A 19352-nucleotide genomic window follows, 5' to 3' on the forward strand; every position below is an offset into this window, starting at 1 on the left:
GTAACAATAGCAGGTTGTTTTAGATCACCTGAAAGCTGAAAGCTATATACAGTGAACCCTCGTTTTTCGCGGGGGTTACGTTCCAAATAGAAACCGTGATAGGCGAAATCCGTTAAGTAGTAACCTTTATTTTACAATTGAAATAGATAGAACTGGACATTAAATATATCTACGTTACATATAGTCGTAATGTGATTTCAATGCACGATGCAAATCCGTGAAGCAGCGAGACCGTGAAAGGTGAACCGCGTTATAGCGAGGGTTCACTGTATATGATAACATGAAACACTAGAATGAGACAGCATGAACTGATGATGTGTTGCTCTGGTCTGTATGTGTGAGTGCGTATATAATGTCTCTTTGCTGCAGATATCAGGAGAGATATCATATTTAGAAATAATTCTCAAGTTGTGTTCAGATAGAACATTTTCAGATGCATACAAAGTCAATGCAAAGATGCGTTGATGTATCGGTGTGATTAGATATGAATTTGCCCAGGCTGCTGCAAACTGAGGTGAAGAAATTTCAACTGTAGCAAAGAAAAATGAGCATGTGTCTTGGGACTTTATGAATCATCTTACAAATGTAGAAAGATGAGAGGAAAAACGAGAGACATACTCATGAGCTAGCTCAGAGCTACCATTTAACAATTGTAACATTGACTGTTTGGGGTGAATAACCTGTGCGAATAATGGAGGGTGAAAATATGCTGTCTGAACACACCTTAAAAGTTGCCTCTTGTTGCCTTAGGATTGAAGTCATACAGAATTTCAGGTAGAACTTGGTAGGAATGGAAGACATAAACTGTATTGAAGAGATGTGTCGACCTCTTGGATAGCTTTGATTCAAAGCAATTCAAAAGGTTATGCCCAAGAATGTCAGATTTGTACAGTAAATGCTCGACCAAGATTCGAGAGCAAAGTTACGAATCCCTGTGACCTCACAGTTCTGTCTGAGGAAGCGGGGGGGACGCCAATGATTCAAGCCCTCTCGAGGCTTAAATTGAATTTATTCGCCAGTCAAATTCTAGTCATTATTTCTGCGACGAGCTGATCTTTATATTGACATAAAATGATGGATATTTATTTACATTTTTACAAAAATACCCTGCCATCTTGATTCTTGCTATTATTGTATAAATCTGCAGACAGACACCAGCTGATGTGCTAATATGTCTCTGTAATGACCGTTGATTTCTTTCTTTGTTTTTATCTTTTTACATGCTTTCTTTAAATCGTCCACAAACTTAACGACGACCTACTGTAATCTACTTCGCCCCATCCCCCTCCTCCCCCCCAACAACTACTACTTGCTGTGATTCCGTCCAATCAAAATGCACTATGAATCCTCTGTGTCCACCCATGACAACCGGCTTGGTCAATCTGTGTGGTTGTTCTTCGAACCAACCAAAAATCCAAAAATTTGCTGCTATAAACCATATGTCTGCAACATCCACATGTAGATGGTTTGTAATTTTTTGGAGATCTTATTTTACTGCATCTCTTTTAACTGCATCCTGGTCAATGGCTGTGAAATGTGCGTGCTGTGCTTGACTCCCATCACTCAGAGACCTCATCTCTGAGTGAGCTCTACATTTTTATTTGTTGCCTCTCTGTCAGTCACTGTATATATACACAGTATATACAGTGTATTTGTATCCTTTACTGAAAACTAACAGTTTGTAAAGGATCGGACTCTATAAACTGAAATAGATTGCTACATCTGTCCATTGAGATTAGCCATTGTACAATACACACACACACACACACACACACACACACACACACACACACACACACACACACACACACACACACACACACACACATACATATGACAGTGACTGGGAGAGTGTTTCCAGTAACGACAGAGTGAGTCCAAAGCTTTGCCTGTGGCAGAGAGAACAAGTGATGCATGCTGCCCGTTGCATGTCTTTGGCAGGAACTCTTTATTTTCACAACACACACACACACACACACACACACACACATACTCAAAGCATTGTAATACATGTCGTATTGTAAATGGAACCTGCATGTGCTGCTGCCAGTTCCTTTCGAGCACTAAACTGCCGTATTTTGTTCTTTACTGTTGTGAACAGTTGAAAAAAAAAATATATATATATATAATGATATACATATTATAAAATTAGATTTCATATAAATCGATATTGTGTTTCATTTTTCAAATAAATAAAAGTGGAAAAAATGAAAAAATATCAAATTAAAGTCACTTGTAATTGCCACAATGATGTCTCAACTTAAATGCAGTTTGTAAGCCACATAATGAAGCCGATGAGACTGAACATATGGAAACCTAAAGTTAGCCAAAGATATAATGACTTTCGTTGGTCCTTGAACCAGGTTCTTACTTGGCTGTGACAGCGCTACTGTCTGTCACAGTCAATCCCTTCGGATGGTGCATGAGCTGATTTGATGCTTTGCCTTGTAACAGTTCACATCTGCATGCTGTGGGCTTGCTTCATTTAAAAAAAAGAAAAATTGCATATTTTGCCTTGAGAGAATTAGTGCATTTGGTTGTCTTTCCAAGAAAATGTCCTGACGTCCCTGCACTCTAACTACTCACCTCTCCTACCACAGTTACTAATGATATATCCCAATTAGATACAACTAGTTAGATTTGGATGATTTCCTTTCCCCTGTGTTGTATTGTTCTGTTTTGTTGACCTTACTGGGTATGAAAAGCTTGTTGGAGCCTTGCTGATTTTAGTTTGGTTTGCTTTGACTTGTTTGGCTCCCGATTCTTTCGTTTGTATTGAGTTTGAATCTCCATTTACTTGAGTTTGACTGTTTTTCCTTTAATTTTTGTATGTTTTGGTTGTCTGAGGAAAATAGTTTTTACACTTTGCAGTCCAACTAACTTTTCTTTCCTTTTATTCCAACCCTCGCCCCTCTCTTTCACCTTCCTCTGTTATTTCCCCCTTTTTTTTATTTTTTTTTTTCACTCTCCCATCATCATCTTCTCCATATATCTCTCCCTCTCTGGTTATGTTGTGGCTGTTCTGTAGAATAATTTCATCAACCTAAGTTTCCTGAGGCTATTCAGGGCAGCTCGTCTCATCAAGCTGCTGAGGCAGGGAGAAACCATCCGCATCTTGCTCTGGACCTTTGTTCAGTCCTTCAAGGTTAACTTCCAATTATACAGCATAACGCACACATATGCATTCACATGTGTAGACTTTACATGTTCAAAATGTACACGTACGTAGGTGCAATCTTTTGTATCGTGTGCAGTGCACTTTTCTCACTTCGTACCAGCTTAATACCAAACGATGAATGTGTCTCTCCTCAGGCTCTGCCTTATGTCTGCCTCCTCATTGCCATGCTGTTTTTCATCTACGCCATCATTGGAATGCAGGTGGGTGAGAGCCTCCACCTACAGTGCTTTTGGGATGCATTAAATATGTTTTATAGGATAATTATGATGAGGAGGACACGGTAGAGAAGGAGAATGAGGATGGTGATGATAATAGTCATAAGGATTTGGTGCATGATGGGAGGAGGAGGAGGAGGAGGAAGATTATGGAAATAGAGACAACGGCATGTGTGTCGTAAAGTTTCAGAGTCAAACTCCTTAGCCCTGCGTGATTTGGTGTCAAAGACGGCCTAAAAACTCACAGATTAGCAATTACAGTCTGTTTTTCAGTGTCAACTGTTTTGACTGTGTTTGACAGCTGTTTGGGAATATTGCCATCGAAGAGGAAGGAGAGAGTGCCATCAACCAGCACAACAACTTCAGGACCTTCATTATGGCTCTGATGCTTCTCTTTAGGTGCTTATATGTGTCTGTGTGTGTGTGAAGGTCTCTGTATATAGTCTATACATTACACTTTTGCTTATTTCCATGCATATCTGGGTCCACCTTTTGTCCTCCGAACAAATGTTTGAGATTGACAAACTTCCTCAAGTTCTTGACAAATCAAGAAGTCTCTTTTTGCGTCTGCAGAAGCGCGACGGGAGAGGCGTGGCACGAGATCATGCTGTCGTGTCTGGGAGGTAAAGAATGCGACTTACTGGCAGGGAATCCAGAGCCGGAGTGTGGCAGCCAGTTTGCCTACCTCTACTTTGTCTCCTTCATTTTCTTCTGTTCATTCTTGGTGAGCACATACTTCCACACCCTGCCCCTATACTTTTGATCCAGTATCACTCGAAAAGCATAAAACATTTGATATACAGATTGTATTTTGTACACCATGCCAATACAGCAGATGCAGCTTTTAGAAGATTGTATTAGCTGCATCTAAAAATGTTTTTGTAAAAAGAAAGCCCTGTTTATGTCAGCATAATCTCTTCCGGCAGGATGCTCCAAATGCCAAGACTCCAGATGAAAACTTAAAATTTGTTTTGAATTTAATCTGAGCAGAAATGTCCATCTTTATTGTCAATTTGTTCACCGTCTTTTAGTTCCGGCTAAAAACAGGAATCAGTAATTCACTACGTAATTATGTGAGTGGCTATTTGTCAGATGGGAAGTTTAACTTTCCTACCATTGTGTGTGTGTGTGTGTGTGTGTGTGTGTGTGTGTGTGTGTGTGTGTGTGTGTGTGTGTGTGTGTGTGTGTGTGTGTGTGTGTGTGTGTGTGTGTGTGTGTGTGTGTGTGTGTGTGCCCACACGTGTAGATGCTGAATCTGTTTGTGGCCGTCATCATGGACAACTTTGAGTACCTCACTAGAGATTCATCCATACTGGGACCTCACCATCTGGATGAGTATGTCAGGATATGGGCCGAGTATGATCCTGCTGCTTGGTGAGTGGTAACATTCACACACTCAGCTGCAGATATACACATGTACAAGAAAACACAACTGTAATGCGTGTAGAAGTATTTGCACACATATTTATGAACACAAAATTGTGCATGCAGTCTACATACAACTACCAAGACAACTATTAAAATTTCCCTTTGAGGGATAAATAAAGTATCTATCTATGTATCTTACAACCCCACGTTGAGACACATGAAATGCATTTTTGTATGTTTTATGTGGTTGTTTTAATAAGATTGCTCACACAGAGAAAGACCCAAGCAGCAACTTCTCAACCATTTTGCCGATGTTTTTTTTTTTTTTTTTTTTTTCAATATTTTATATGGCATAGAAAAATACAGAAATGAACAAAGCACAAGCGTCCGCTAGTTAAAACAAACTAATGTTCTGGCGAAAAAGCTGCAAGCGGGCTGTGACGGATCGGAGTATAACCTCATCAGGCATCTGGTTATCTCTCTCATGCCGTACAGCCCCTCCCTTTCTCCTCTCCTGCCTCCCCTCTTTCTGTAAACTGTCCTGAGATCCCCCTTCACCCCTTCCCGGACCTTCTCCCTCATCTGGAATCGGTATACTGCTAAAAACTTAATGTGGCAACGTCTACACCCCAAAGAAAAACGTCCTTGTAGTCTGAGTGTCTACTGTAGACATGCTAAGTTTCATGGTAACTGCATTCCAGTGCCTGTGTGTTGCCCTCATGCTGTCCTGTAAACGGCACATAGACTTCTATAAACAGGAAAATGTGAAATAAAAGGAAAAGAAGACGAAGGAGAAGGAAAGATAGATCATTGAGAAGTTAGGGCTTTCTTTAATTAAGAGAAAGTAGATAATTAAATTAAGGACCTCGGCACTGACCGTATCACGGTCGTGCCAATTAATGACGTCAATGAGTTTACTTCTCCAGCAAGTAGGCCAACCCTTAGTTACGACCTAGCAACAGAGACAATTTCAAGTCTGCTTTAAAGCTTTCTCGAGATTGTTTTTCAAACTGAATAGATTCAACACGAAGATTCACAAAAGTGCTTTTGCGAGCTCAATCTTATTGTAACTACGGCTGAAAATAGGCTGTAGGCCACAGGCTGAAAAAGAAGAAATCCATGGGCACATATATTTTTAAGATAGTATCGCCGTGTCACCCACTCACTGGACTGCGGTCGAGTGAGCCGGCGCTTGGATTTTAAGTGCACGACTATCCGTGGTATTACGGTAAGGGTGCTGTCAGCGACAAAAAAGGACAAAGAAAGACCCGATTTCGTCAAATGGGTCACATTTAATAGGCCTATCACAAGTAAAAACTAAATTATATTGCATATTATATGAAATTCAATTCCAATTATATATATTTGCCATGGAGACGGCAAAGTAATATTTTCTATTGAAGAGCGGGGTGTGCTGTTATGCTGATTTGAGCACGTTTCGAATGTACAGTTGACCAATCAGATTTCTGGAGAATAACTACATGTTGTATAATCAATAGAGACTTTTTAGAAATGTATAAAAATGTATCTGCCTATAACTTTTTAACCTTTGTGCGCATTGCACAATTGTGACAACCTTGAGACTAACGAGCTATTTTTCGACCACTACATTACAGACTGTGAAATGAACACTGCTGCACAGGGAACAGAAGACACATGGCTGACACTGAACACATATTTAAGAGGGAGGGGATCTGCACTCCACAAGCACCTATTAGGCAATTAGCTTTTTTACCAAGCACGTGGTTTTCCAGTCTGTTTGCGATGCCATCAATTACATTGTGCACACATGCAGTTAGGGGATGGTTCAAAAAGCAGAAGGAAAGGGGTGTCAAACTAAAGGCGTAAAAGAAGAAAGAAAAACGAGAGAACAAAGGACGAGGGCTTTGTAAAGTGAAACAATGTGCCATGCAGTGAAGTGATGTGTTTATTATTTGTGTGTTGTATTCAAGTGTCTCAAGAGTCCTTTTTTAAATATTTGTAAAGTATTTTCAGATACTGTGTTCTTGTCACTCTTGTGCTCTTCCTCCCAATGTTCTCTCTTTTTTTCTGGATGTGTGTGTGCGTGTGTTTCTTCCCTGTGTGTATGCGTGTGTTTGTTAACTCCCCTGTATTCTTCTTGCAGCGGGCGCATACATTATAAGGACATGTACAGTTTATTACGAGTTATCGACCCGCCTCTCGGCTTAGGCAAGAAATGTCCCCATAGGGTGGCCTGCAAGGTTTGACTTCCATTCAAACAAAACCTCTCAACCACACTTGCTAGCCATAGCATCCAGGAATGGAGTGAATGCTGCTTTGTTTTTCTTTTTCTTTTTCATTTACACTTTACAACTTCTTTTTTTTTTTTTTCTTTTTTTTTCCACCATTATCGACTTGCATTCTGAACTGCTGAGAGAATGTGTGGGACAATGCAGACACCCAGAGAAGCATGTGAAATGCACTAACTGAAATGGGGGGTGGGGGCAAAAATCCACATTTAGACGTTTTATCACATTGTAAAGTAAATTTATTTTTATTTTTTTAATTTTCTTATGAATATCTTTTTCTTTTGCTTGCTGTGGAGCCATGGCTATAATGTAGCAAGCTACGGTTGCCCACTGTAGTGTTGCATTGTTCTTAGTATTTGGGGGTTGGGGGAAAGACAGAAACTGCATTGACACCCCTTCCTCTTCCTCCCCTCTCTCATCCGAGCAGGAGCAGCTTGGTGCCTGCTGTCAAGCTCTGCCCTGCTCTTCTGTGCAAACGTACACACTCAAACACACGCACTCACACATATGCTGTATCTTGTCTTTGCTTGCACAGAATTATCTACAAGAGAATATTTACTTTTCAAAGTCCAATCCTCAGATCCCTCTTGTTGTCTCCCTTCTCTCTTGTCATTTACTCCCTCTCTGTTTTGTCATGACAAACTGTTAAGAGAGAACTGTAGCTCAAACAAAAGCCACAAAACCACAATCTCTCCAAATCAGCTCAATAACCTTGTCTTTTCTGTTGTTTTGTTACTTTGTTTTGGTCATTTTTCTCTGTCATTCTCCCCTTCTCGCTAATATCTCCTCTCTTTTTCAACTATATCTCCTCCATCTCTTTTTTTTTTACTGCTGTATCTTTTCCGTTCTCTTTCCCCCCTCTCTCAATATCTGCTTCTCTCTCTCTTTCTCTCTCTCTCTCTCTCTCTCTCTTGTGCTTTTGTTAATGGGGTGGTGGTACTGGCTGATGATGCAGTGGCAGGATCAGTTGCAGGGAAATGTATGACATGCTGAGGCACATGTGTCCTCCACTAGGCCTCGGGAAGAGGTGTCCAGCACGGGTGGCCTACAAGGTCAGAAAGGCCCCCTTCTTCACCGGAGTCTTCCATGGGTGTCGTGGGTTTTTTTTGGGGGGGGAGGGGGTCGGCTCTATAGGAGGGAGGGGCCAGGGATTATCAACGCTCCACGTGGTGTAAACTTTAGTGTCATTGTTTCTTTGGTTCTGTTTCTGTTTCTTTTCGTGGAAAGTGAGGGTGGGCTGGTCGGTGTTGTGGCGTTGTGTGGTGGCGTGGGATTGGTGGGGTGGCGGCAGTGGCAAGACCATTAGGTTGAAAGGTTAGAGGTGGGGGTGTATATCCACAGGAGGGGACGAAAAAGAGGGACCTTCTCAGCTCGTTTGCACCGTGTATGATGGACACTGATGTCGCATTTTTGGGGCCGATGCCCGACACTGATATGAGGGCATTAAAAAAATTCTGATATTGATATCAACCAATTTTCTGAACACATTTTCTTCAAGTGACACTTTTGACACTTGTGACAAAGCCATGTAATGGAGGCAGTATTATTTTTTTTACAGTATATGTGCACTGAAATAGTAAACTTCATGAGAATTTAATCATTATTAATCATAACAAAAACAAATGGTACAGTTACGAATGTACCCCAATCATCTTTTTCTTCATTTTGTTCAGTTGAAAAAAATATATATATTGGTGCATATCAGCCAACTTACGCCAACAGCAACATATTTGTGGTAGGCTAAAATCAGCCAATCAAATCGGTTGGGCTCTAACTATTTTGCAAATAGAGTGATGGTAGTAAGTGTACAGATTAATGCAATTACTTAGACATATTTGTATGAAACCAATTAAATCATATTAATGATAAACTTTCCATGCAGGTAGGCACTTCTAAACACACACACTTTTACACAGAAGCATGCGTGTGCAGCAGGGCTTGGAAGGACCGCTAGACTTCTGTCCTCCGACTCGTTCCATCCTGTGGATGAGGCGGATACACACACACACACACACACACACACACACACACACACACACACACACACGTACACAGAAACACACCCAGAATGAGGTCACATCAACCTACACGTGGATATTTTCTGTTATTTTTCATGGTAGAGAGAGCAGAAGGGCTTGTGTCAGTGATGTGTTTTCCTCAGAGAGCCTTTGGTTGCCATACAGAAGCAGTTCTTTTTCTGTCACCCTTCATGTAGCAGCTCCAAGCCCCCAAGCAGCCTTTTCTATCTGCAAGTCCAATCTTCTCTTTGTCCTTTGGTTCTGTCGTCAATGCAGTTCTATTCTGTTTCCAGCCCCCTCCCTTTCATCTCTGCAAACTGCTCCCTTCCCCACACATACATACACTCCCTCACCTGCCTTCTGCATGGCCGATCACCACCTCCACCACCACCTCCCTCCTGCACACGCCCCTGTCTGTCGAGTACAACACAGACACAAGGAATCTTACACCAATTATCCAAATAGAAAGAATAATAATGACACATTTACCTTCATGTTACAACATGTTCTTGGAACTCCTCTTGTGATCAGGTTGAAAAATCATTGGCGGATCACTGTGAGCCTCAGGGGGCTACCAGCCAAAAGGCCTGTAGGCACAGGAGATTACTCCATTGCTAACCATTGCTTTATTCACCTCCCCTTCCTTCTCCAACAGACCTGGGTCAAATGATACTGACATTATACACTTTTTCCAATTGTATATGGATAAGGCTTAAACATGGGGTTGATTTATAGCGTGTCAGTCAAGGAAATGCTGCAAGATTATTTATCATAGGCTACTTGACTTAACAGTCTATGGTAATTGTCCTGTATGGAAATCTATATCTATGAGCTCGTAAGAAATTAAAGCTTGCTGCCTCGGGGGTCTAAACTGTACTATTTGACCCAGGTTTTTTTAGCTCTCTATCTCTGTCTCTTTCTCACTTTATCATATCTTTATTTTTAACCCCGAACACTGCCAACCTCCTTCTTTTTCTTTCTCTCCTAATTTGTATTCTCAAACTATTTATCAACTATAAGCCTCCTTCCTGAAATAAACAAAAACAACAACCTCAGTTTCCCCCGCTCAACAACCTAACATGCTTTTCATGCATGCTTTGATACATACTACTAGATCAATTGTCCAGAAATCCACCATTTCTGTGTTTATATCTTACAATCCCTACCACTTCCCCAAAACACTTGCCAATGAGAGATCCAAACCTTTGACCCCTCCAACCAGTCCACAGAACAATGACCCATGTAGGTCCACTGTTGTTAACCTTCGATCATCTCTGTCCTGAAGAGAGGCAGCAGAGCCTTCAGAAAGGACAGCTTTTTTTTTTTTTTTTTTTTTTTTTTACAGACACAGCCAACTAAGTATGGTGATGTTTATTTCAATTTTTTCTTTGCATTGTTTTGTTTCTTCATTTTTTGTCACTTTTACTTTTGCTCCAGCTCATAACATTTAATTCTTTATCATCTCTTTCTCTTAAACTTTCCCTTTCAATTCTTGTTTTTGTTTTTTTTCTGGCAGAAAAAAAAAAAAAATTCCCACTTCATATTTCCTACATTCTCACCTGAAAAATCATTATGCACCAAAACAACACTTCCATCGTGGGCTTTTTTTTTTTTCCCCTTCTTTCTTTTTCCACAGAACGCTGCTCTCTCTCACCTATTAACCCTCTAAGTCTGTATCCATTGTTCACACATTAGACATCAGAAAATTAGCAGTAGGGCCACTTGTGCTATCATTTCAGCATAGCCCCATCGTCTACAAATTTTCTTATTGCCTCCTGTAACAGCCACATTAAAAAAAAAATCTCACAAACTCATTTTAATGTCGCCAACAGAGGATGCTTTCAGTGTACAGCTGCACAGCTGCTTGTCCTATGAGGCATATTGTGTGTGCACTGCATGCTGCATGCGGGCGGGATGTGCAAGAAGGGTTTGGGGTAAAATGGATTAAAGGAGAGGCTTTTAATCGGAATGTGGGGAGGGAGGCATGATGAGGCACTGCATGTCTGGGTTGTCGCCGGGTTGCCGTCTTATGTCACCAAACACGCACGAACGTCACTCTGCGAGATGGTGTGTGACTTTGTGTTGTCTGGTTCTATTACCAACCAACAAGACCTACAACTGATCAAACCGATAAACGAAAAACAAAGTGTTCTTCTTCCTCAGAGCAGTCGCTCGGTTTGTTTTTGGTTTATCTTCTGGTCTCTGTTGTGTTCACTGTGAACCTCCAAACCTCTAGGGGGAGCTGTGGATAATAGTAGCTGCTGCTCAGCCGGTCCTCCGTTTTTGTCATTGAAGGCTTGAGACTGCATGCATAATGAACCTGTGAGGTCCTTTGGATGTCAAGAAACACAGAATAAAACTGACAAATAAATGAGTGTGTGACTCGATGGAAGGTTTTTCATTGATCACTCTGGTCCTCACAGGTTCTTTCACATCACAAAACAATTACTGAGAATGTGTTGTTACTGCAGCTCTGAAAATTAAGTATGCCTAATTTGGCACCTCAGTCTGAGCTATGACAGACAGACCCAGTCAGTGCCTGCTGCAGATGCAATGAGCAGCTCCTCCAACCTCAGACTCCCACCTTCTCCCCGCTCCCCTCCCTGCCTCCCTCTGAGCCCCTTCCCCTTGTCACCTGGAGGTTCCACACTCACCCTGCTTCCCCCACAGTTTTCTCACTGCTCACTGGCTCTCTCACAGAGGCTGCTCCGTATGGATCTGCCTGTGGCCGACGACAACTCGGTCCACTTCAACTCCACTCTCATGGCCTTGATCCGCACTGCGCTGGACATCAAGATCGCCAAGGGTACGGAAGCTTTCCGATCCCTCCCTACATGCTTTGGTCCAATTATCACAAGCTCTCTTGTCTTTTTTTTTCTTATTCTGACCTTAGTGGAGCTCTTGGTGCTATTTCTGGGCTGAATCCAGAAACCTTCAGCTCTCTGCGACGCTTCTCCTTCCATAGCTTATGTATAGTGTGCTTTACTATGGCTGTGGAGATCCTATGTGTAGCATGTTGATAATTTGTTTGTGAGCCTGAAGGTTGGGGAATCAAGATGCTGCCACAAGTGTGTGTACAGCCTGTGTACAGTTTTCAGTGCAGCTATGACTTGATCATAATTATTATTACCTCACTAATTAAAACATATTTTTTTCCTGTTTGTTTTCATGTTCGTATGTCTTGTCTTATACCTCTTTTTATCTATCTGAATGGTTATGACTGACGTGTGGGCTTTTGTGTGTATGGGTCAACCTTTTAATGTGCATTTTTGTATGCATCTTCATTTGTGTCCACCTACTTGGGCACGGATGTCCATGCATCTGTGCACGTATCTGCACGTGTGCATGCATGTGCTGGTTATGACCAAACTAGGTGGCATCGACAAGCACCAGATGGACGCCGAGCTGAGGAAAGAGATGATGGCCATCTGGCCCAACCTCTCGCAGAAGACCCTGGATTTGCTGGTTACACCGCACAAGTGTAAGTTGCAGAGCGTGGGTGTAGGCACAGCAGCGCGGCTCGATTCGACCACCTCGTGCCACCCAGTGCTCCGACGTTGTTTCTCTTCACGCCACCTGAGGTTCGCTTCTCTCAGCCAGTCTCTCTCACTGCCGCACCCTCTGAATCAGCCGGCACATCACCTCACACACACATACCTCAGGTCTAGAAAGACAAACAGAGGCTGCACGTCAGACACCCGCGCACACACACACACACACACACACACACACACACACACACAGAGAGAGAGAGAGACACACAGTCGGGACACACAAAACCATAACTCCTGTCCTTTCTTCTACCTACACCCAGCAGAATAAACCCACCACCAGGTTTAGACCACAACACTCCCCCAGCCCCCTCCTCCCTGTGCCTGAGATCAGAGGGTGCCCTACTATAGATTAACTCTCTATAGACGTCTTTTCACTCCAGGGCAGTCAGCTCTGTCCACTACATTTCTGCAAATTAAACCTTGATTACACTGAGAGCAAATGCACAGGTGCCCAAACGTAAAACAGTAGCTGCTCTAGTTTCGCGGAGTGCATGAGAATTACTATCAAAATAGCATGGAGCATCGGAAATCTATTCTGGACTGAGTTTCACTTCTACAACCAAGTTCAAAGATGTCACCGATTTTATGTTATTATTTTATTTGGAGGGACTGCATTTTGTTTGATTGATTGGTATTGCTTATCAAGCATGATTTATATCAGCATGATATTCTTCAATTAAACGATTTTTGCTTGCGATTATTGTTCAGTAAATGCTCAATACAGTTTAAATAGAGTTGGAATAAATGAACATGCTGGTATTTTAATCTATCTGTCAGTGAAAAGACTATTTGCTTTATGTTCGTGTGTGTGTGTGTGTGTGTGTGTGTGTGTGTGTGTGTGTGTGTGTGTGTGTGTGTGTGTGTGTGTGTGTGTGTGTGTGTGTGTGTGTGTGTGTGTGTGTGTGTGTGAGATGTATGTGAGAGTGTAAGTGTGTTTTTGTGTGCATGCCTCACCACTTTCTACCATTCCTTGCGCTGAGGGTCCATACCAAAGGGTCTAATCTTGCAGGGTAACTTGTCATTCTCTCAGCAGCTACAGACCTGACAGTGGGGAAAATCTACGCTGCCATGATGATCATGGAGTACTACCGGCAGAGCAAGATCAAGCGATCGCAAGCTCTTCGTGACGAACAGGTACTGCTGTCTCTAGTAAAGTAACAGCCTAGCCGCATCCGACCGTGTAAAGATAAAGGCAGACTGACGTGCTGAAATCAAGGCCACAGGTCTGTAGCTTCCTTCATACAAACCCGGGCTGTGACAGCCGCTGTTCAGATCAGGGAGGAGTCCCTACAAAGGATTCACAGCAAAAACTGTGCTGCCATCTTCTGGGCAAAGTGTGCTCCAGTAATTTCAGCATTATGGATGAAAAAAAAAATGCAAGGTCAATTACCATACTTTACAGAAAATTTGAAACTGAGAATTTAGCAGGTTGCATTTGCTTTTAAACAGGCTGAAGTGTTGTCACAGCCCCAAAGGTGCCCATACCTGAACATCATGGGAACCTTCACTACGGCTTCTTTTGCTGAGCTCCTGTCTTGTATCGACTGCTTGTAAAGATACTGTAGAGCTTCTAACTCCCCATCACCCATGCTTGTAACCTTGGACAGTTCGCATTGCATTCTGGCACGTTTTCTTTCCTTTAAGTCAGCACACTGCCTCTTGTTAAAGGAGAGAAGGATTTCAATGACAGAGATGACCGCGCTCCACATTCATTTTGCTGCATTTAACGGAAGATGATATCTTATCGGAACAAAAATGTGATGGTCCTGAACAGGTTAATGCTGCCAGACCATAAACATTTGCATGCTACTGACAGCACTCATTCATTTCTTATTTAACATATTGAAATACTTAAAATGTTGGAAAACACCACTTTGTTTTTCTTTTTCTTTTTTCTAATGGACATTTTGCCTTCCTTTACTCTGCCTCTGGCCACAAACAATTATCCACGCTCACTAATTTATTTGTACTTTATCGTCTTTTATTTTCACTTCTTCTCTCCGCTAACACACCTATGGGCCACATCATTTCCTCTCCTCAGTCCACCTGCTGCATTGCAGCAGCACACAATGAGAGGCCTCGATCCAAAAATGTCACCAGTGCAGACAACCTCACGCTGTGATCTAAAAGTTTCAAATATGCTTTACCTGCTGTACTTTACATTTACATTGTATTTAGTGTTTGCACACATAGATGCCACAGTTTGGAATTTAACAACGGTAGAGCAGGGGTCTCCCACCTGTTTTCTTCTGAGAGCTACTTTGAATTCCAGTGTCCAAGCGCTAATCGCGCAGCTCTTGGACACTTGTCACATTTATTCACATAGCTGAGCTCCACCAAACCAGCTGAATAAGCTTCTTTCATCTGAACAATAACCAATTGACATTCAACTCATACTGACTCAACCAGAAGCTCGCGAGCTACCTGTTAGCTCTCAGGCAAATCTGGCAATTTAGCCGCTAAATTCTCCACTATGTTCAATAGCTGGTGTCAGGCTGTGTCAGTAAACCTAAAGTTGGATCCTGATAGCTAAACAAAGAGCCAAAGCTCGCTATGAAGGTCCATGAAGCCAGGTTGATAGAGCTGCAGAATCAACTGATAAAATCTCTACCAGTTAACAGTTAACTCGCAAGCCACTGGTTGGAGACCCCTGAGGTAGATGGATCAAGAAAATGACACCTTTTAAAATCACAAAACTCAAGAATTTGACATTTTGAATGTAAAAGATTTTACATTTCCTGATTTTATTTTATCTTTTTAATGTTTGCTTTATCCAACTTGCATATGTAACAAGGTTACTGCCACTTTGAGATTGCGAAAGGTGGTTATTTGGCCGTACTGTTGCGTCTTCTTCAGTGGATGACTAATTGATAAATGACAACGAACATAGCAGTTCATATTTGACTAGTCCCATCATGCATTTCACCTGCTATATGTTCCCCTCCACAAGATTGTTCCAGTGTTTATCTGCTATGATGCCCTCCATCATCCTTTGGACGGGGGACTTCTTTTATTGTTCCCCTATTTAGGAATTTGAAATGTGTTTTTGTTGTTGTTGTTGTTTGTTTTAGTTTTTTTTGGAATGACAACTGAACCTTATTGAACCCGATAGTGCACTCTTTTGCTTAGGTCCCAGAATGCACTCTTGAGTCCACTCATCTCTTACTTATATTAGCTGCTGGGCATCGCTTGCTTAAGAGTCCCTCTCCCCCGTTTATTCCATTTCCATTAAGTAGTTTGCCTGGCCTTGCTGTAGCCGACAGCCCCCCCTATTTACACTCCCTCTTTTCCTGCTCTGCCCCTTTTCCCCGCATTTCCCTGTCAGTCTGCCTGATAGCTGGCGACGGCCATGTTGTATATCTCACACAGAATCGAACGCCATTACTGTTTCAGCCCATGGAGCCAAGTACCCCCGCCCTGGATGGGGTTCCGGGACTTAACAACGCCCTGCCTCCACCTGAGACAACAGACACTGTCAACAATCTGTGAGTTAGAAGTGGTTGGTTTGTTTCACTTTACAGGAGGGGATTTGTTGAAGGAAGACCAGAGAAGGAAGATGTGTCCGTGTCTCTGTGTGTGTGTGTGTGTGTGTGTGTGTGTGTGTGTGTGTGTGTGTGTGTGTGTGTGTGTGTGTGTGTGTGTGTGTGTGTGTGTGTGTGTGTGTGTGTGTGTGTGTGTGTGTGTGTGTGTCTCCTAGGCCGGCGGAAGGGGGGCTCCCAGAGAGCCAATCATGGGTGACGGCTCGTGCTCAGGAGATATCCCAGCAGGTCGGCAGCTGGACCCCTGAAGGACACCCTGAAGATGGCCTGGGAAGCATGACCAACTCGCAGGTAGAAGGTCCTTACACGCGCGCGCACACACACACACACACACACACACACACACACACACACACACACACACACACACACACAGGACCATACAAATAACAACACACTCTATACACATAAAATGCATCCTTGTTGTATGTAGGTTTATATGTCAACAAGTATTCAAACACTTGGTCCATCCAACATTTGTTTTTACTTTCATGTCATTGCTATCGACAAAGAACAACTGAGGACAGTTACATGGTAAAACAAACTCTAATCTTTACACTGTTAAAGATTGCAGTTCCACTTCCATGGACAGCAGTGCCTATTCATAACACCTTTATGTCCCATGATTTAGATGAAGGTGAAGGACTTCGGGCTTCATTATAAAGGAGGTTTAAATACAAATACAGCAGCCTGTAGCTGAAGAGGGCTTTGATTTGCTCTTTGTTTCATGTTCTTACTTTCCAGCTCAGTTAACATCATACATACTTGCTTATTCTTCTGCTGTGTAAACTGAAGCCACCCTGGCTAGAGAAGTTCAGTGGTCATAACATGCAACATTCTTACTGCAAAGATACCTTTGATTATTTCTAACAAGTAGGTCAGTATCCTTTCCTGCAATCTCTCTTACCTTGATTCTTCAGTTCTCACTTAGCGTTAACCTTTCTTTGATTGGCTCCGTCTTTCGAACCGGTCTCCATCGAACTGAATTTTTTTTTCCTTCACTGTACATTTCCGCGATTTATTTGAAATCTATCGTATCTCTGTCTTCAGAGTGGTTCATGTCTCTGTCTTCGTGCTGTTAAACCTTTCTGCTTATGAGCCTCTTGGAGGGCCTGACAGGTCTCTGAATCAGTCAGCCAATCATTAGAGGTCTGGAGAAGTTCAGACTCAGTAGTTGGAATGATGCAAGGCATAGGAGCAAAATAAAGTGCCACACCTCTGTTTAAATCCAAGGTGTGGTTAAGCAAGGTGAGGCCAAACCGACAGACGTCAGATTCTCCTCCGATTCTCAAGGTATCCTCCAAACAAAAATATAATTTTGCATTTTTGCCAGGGGAAATTTGCATGGTTGTGACCAAGACAACATGCTGTATTTTAGATAACTGCAGTGTGTACAAGCTAACCTGCCAAAGCAGTTGTCATTTGTACATAACTTAATTTACTGCCTGCAACGTATCCGCACCGGCGTCTGGCCAACATTATCATCACATCAGCTGTGTTTTTCACTCGCCCTTTGGGCTGCATACGCTTTTCCCCTCAAATCCATTCCTACTGTGACTCACACGCTCCTCCGTCGGGCATAATTGCCATTGATAAAAAAAAAATAAAAAAAAATCTTTCCTCTGCTGGCATTTGCTCGCAGCTCAATTGATAGCAGCATATGCAAATACAAAATGACATTTTGTTTGGAGACTTCTTATCTGCAATTCAGTTCAATTTCTTTTATTCCATTCGTAAAACAACTTAAAACAAAAACAGCATTTAAAGAAATCAGGCAAAGTCACTCACCATACACACACTCACCAAATTATCCCACTGACTACACTCGCCTCTCTGCGACGCTCAGTTCTCTGCTTTCTTTGGATAACAAACTTTACCACCTACCTCCCCCCTCCTCCCTATTCGTTTTCATGGCAGCCAGTCACACCATCTCCTGCTCTCCTGCTCTGTTTGCAGACGGTAGAGATGAGAGAGATGGGGCAGGATGGTTACTCGGATACTGAGCACTTTCCACCAATGGAAGGCCACGGCAGGGCCGCTTCCATGCCCCGCCTCCCAGGCGACAACCAAGTGAGCAGCATTCTCACCTCTCCACTGTCTCTCTGTTTCCCCCATGATGTCTGTTCCTGACCTCCTTTTGTTTGGAAAGATCACATTTACAAAGGTCTGACTCGTTGCTTAAAGAATATTTTGCTGCGGTTACTGGAATCCATATTGGAGAAAGCTTAGAGCAGGGTTAAAGGGACTTCTGCAATATACAGACCACAGTTCACAAATCTCTGTTATCATTGGGGTACATTTTATATTGGGTTACAGCCGAAGAACAACCAGTAATGTGGCTGTCGTTGTGTGGACTATCCTATCAAGACAACATTTTAACATGGAGATATTTTTGCTCAAATGTTGACCTCCAAGCTTGAATTCAAAAAGGCCACAGAAAGGCAAAGTCAGACCTTCCATCCCTTTTTGGTTTCTCCTGCTGTCTTCTTCCCTTCCTCTCATCCTGACACCTGCATGAAGGTTTTTAATTGTGGTTGTCTTGTTTTCCATCTCACACCCTCATTCATTTTCTATTGTTTCATTTCCCGGTGAGTGCTCTGGTTGTCATCCGCACACAACACATTTATAAATAAACACACACACACACACACACACACACACACACACATATACAGTTCTCTACCCCCACATTATTTCCTCTTGTTTTGTCAGGACCCTGATTTATTTCTCTTTTGTGGTTCATGTGGTTTTACTAAACTGTCTCTTCCTTCCTGTCAAAGGTTTTTCCTGTGCTGAGCTCATTCTGAATTTCCGGGGCATGTTTTTATTTTTTATCTTTTTTTAAACCAGGACTCGAATGGGCATGATATTGAGTGTTACAGACGTGTGCGTGTGTGTGTGTGTGTGTGTGTTGTGTATATCTGTGTCTTCTGCAGTTTATCTGTGCCCTCATTGTTCTCTGTGCTCTAAAAGTCACACTGTTCCTGTCACTTTGCTGCTGTTTGAAATCGTGAGTGAGTGTGTGTGTGTGTGTGTGTGTGTGTGTGTGTGTGTGTGTGTGTGTGTGTGTGTGTGTGTGTGTGTGTGTGTGTGTGTGTGTGCGTGCGTGCGCGCGCGTGCGTGTTTGTGTTAGTGAGTGTGCACATATCCATTTGTGCGTGTCTTTTGCTAATTGTCGTCACTGCTGTTGTGACCGTGGTGCCGTTGATT

General features: G+C 42.4%; 1 protein-coding gene across 13 annotated transcripts in view; it reads left to right on the plus strand.

Annotated features, from left to right (window-relative positions):
- Nucleotides 1-19352, plus strand: part of cacna1aa (calcium channel, voltage-dependent, P/Q type, alpha 1A subunit, a) — a 66882-nt gene that overhangs the window by 38173 nt on the left and 9357 nt on the right. For 6 of the 13 annotated variants that reach the window (XM_069701089.1, XM_069701096.1, XM_069701095.1 and 3 more), the window contains 12 exons: nucleotides 3029-3145; nucleotides 3313-3378; nucleotides 3695-3792; nucleotides 3967-4117; nucleotides 4640-4767; nucleotides 6887-6983; nucleotides 11750-11855; nucleotides 12423-12530; nucleotides 13634-13737; nucleotides 15973-16088; nucleotides 16301-16433; nucleotides 18099-18212. In XM_069701089.1, coding sequence (XP_069557190.1) covers nucleotides 3029-3145; nucleotides 3313-3378; nucleotides 3695-3792; nucleotides 3967-4117; nucleotides 4640-4767; nucleotides 6887-6983; nucleotides 11750-11855; nucleotides 12423-12530; nucleotides 13634-13737; nucleotides 15973-16088; nucleotides 16301-16433; nucleotides 18099-18212 — 1338 coding nt within the window. Of the gene's footprint in view, nucleotides 1-3028; nucleotides 3146-3312; nucleotides 3379-3694; nucleotides 3793-3966; nucleotides 4118-4639; nucleotides 4768-6886; nucleotides 6984-7986; nucleotides 8084-11749; nucleotides 11856-12422; nucleotides 12531-13633; nucleotides 13738-15972; nucleotides 16089-16300; nucleotides 16434-18098; nucleotides 18213-19352 lie in introns of all 13 variants that reach the window. The other 7 variants (XM_069701092.1, XM_069701101.1, XM_069701093.1 and 4 more) reach the window with 5 other exon arrangements.

The sequence above is a fragment of the Brachyistius frenatus genome, unplaced genomic scaffold, assembly GCF_029030835.1.
Source record: "Brachyistius frenatus isolate BFR_SWC_R1_liver_20210118 unplaced genomic scaffold, ASM2903083v1 Contig_36, whole genome shotgun sequence".
Lineage (NCBI taxonomy): Eukaryota > Metazoa > Chordata > Actinopteri > Embiotocidae > Brachyistius > Brachyistius frenatus.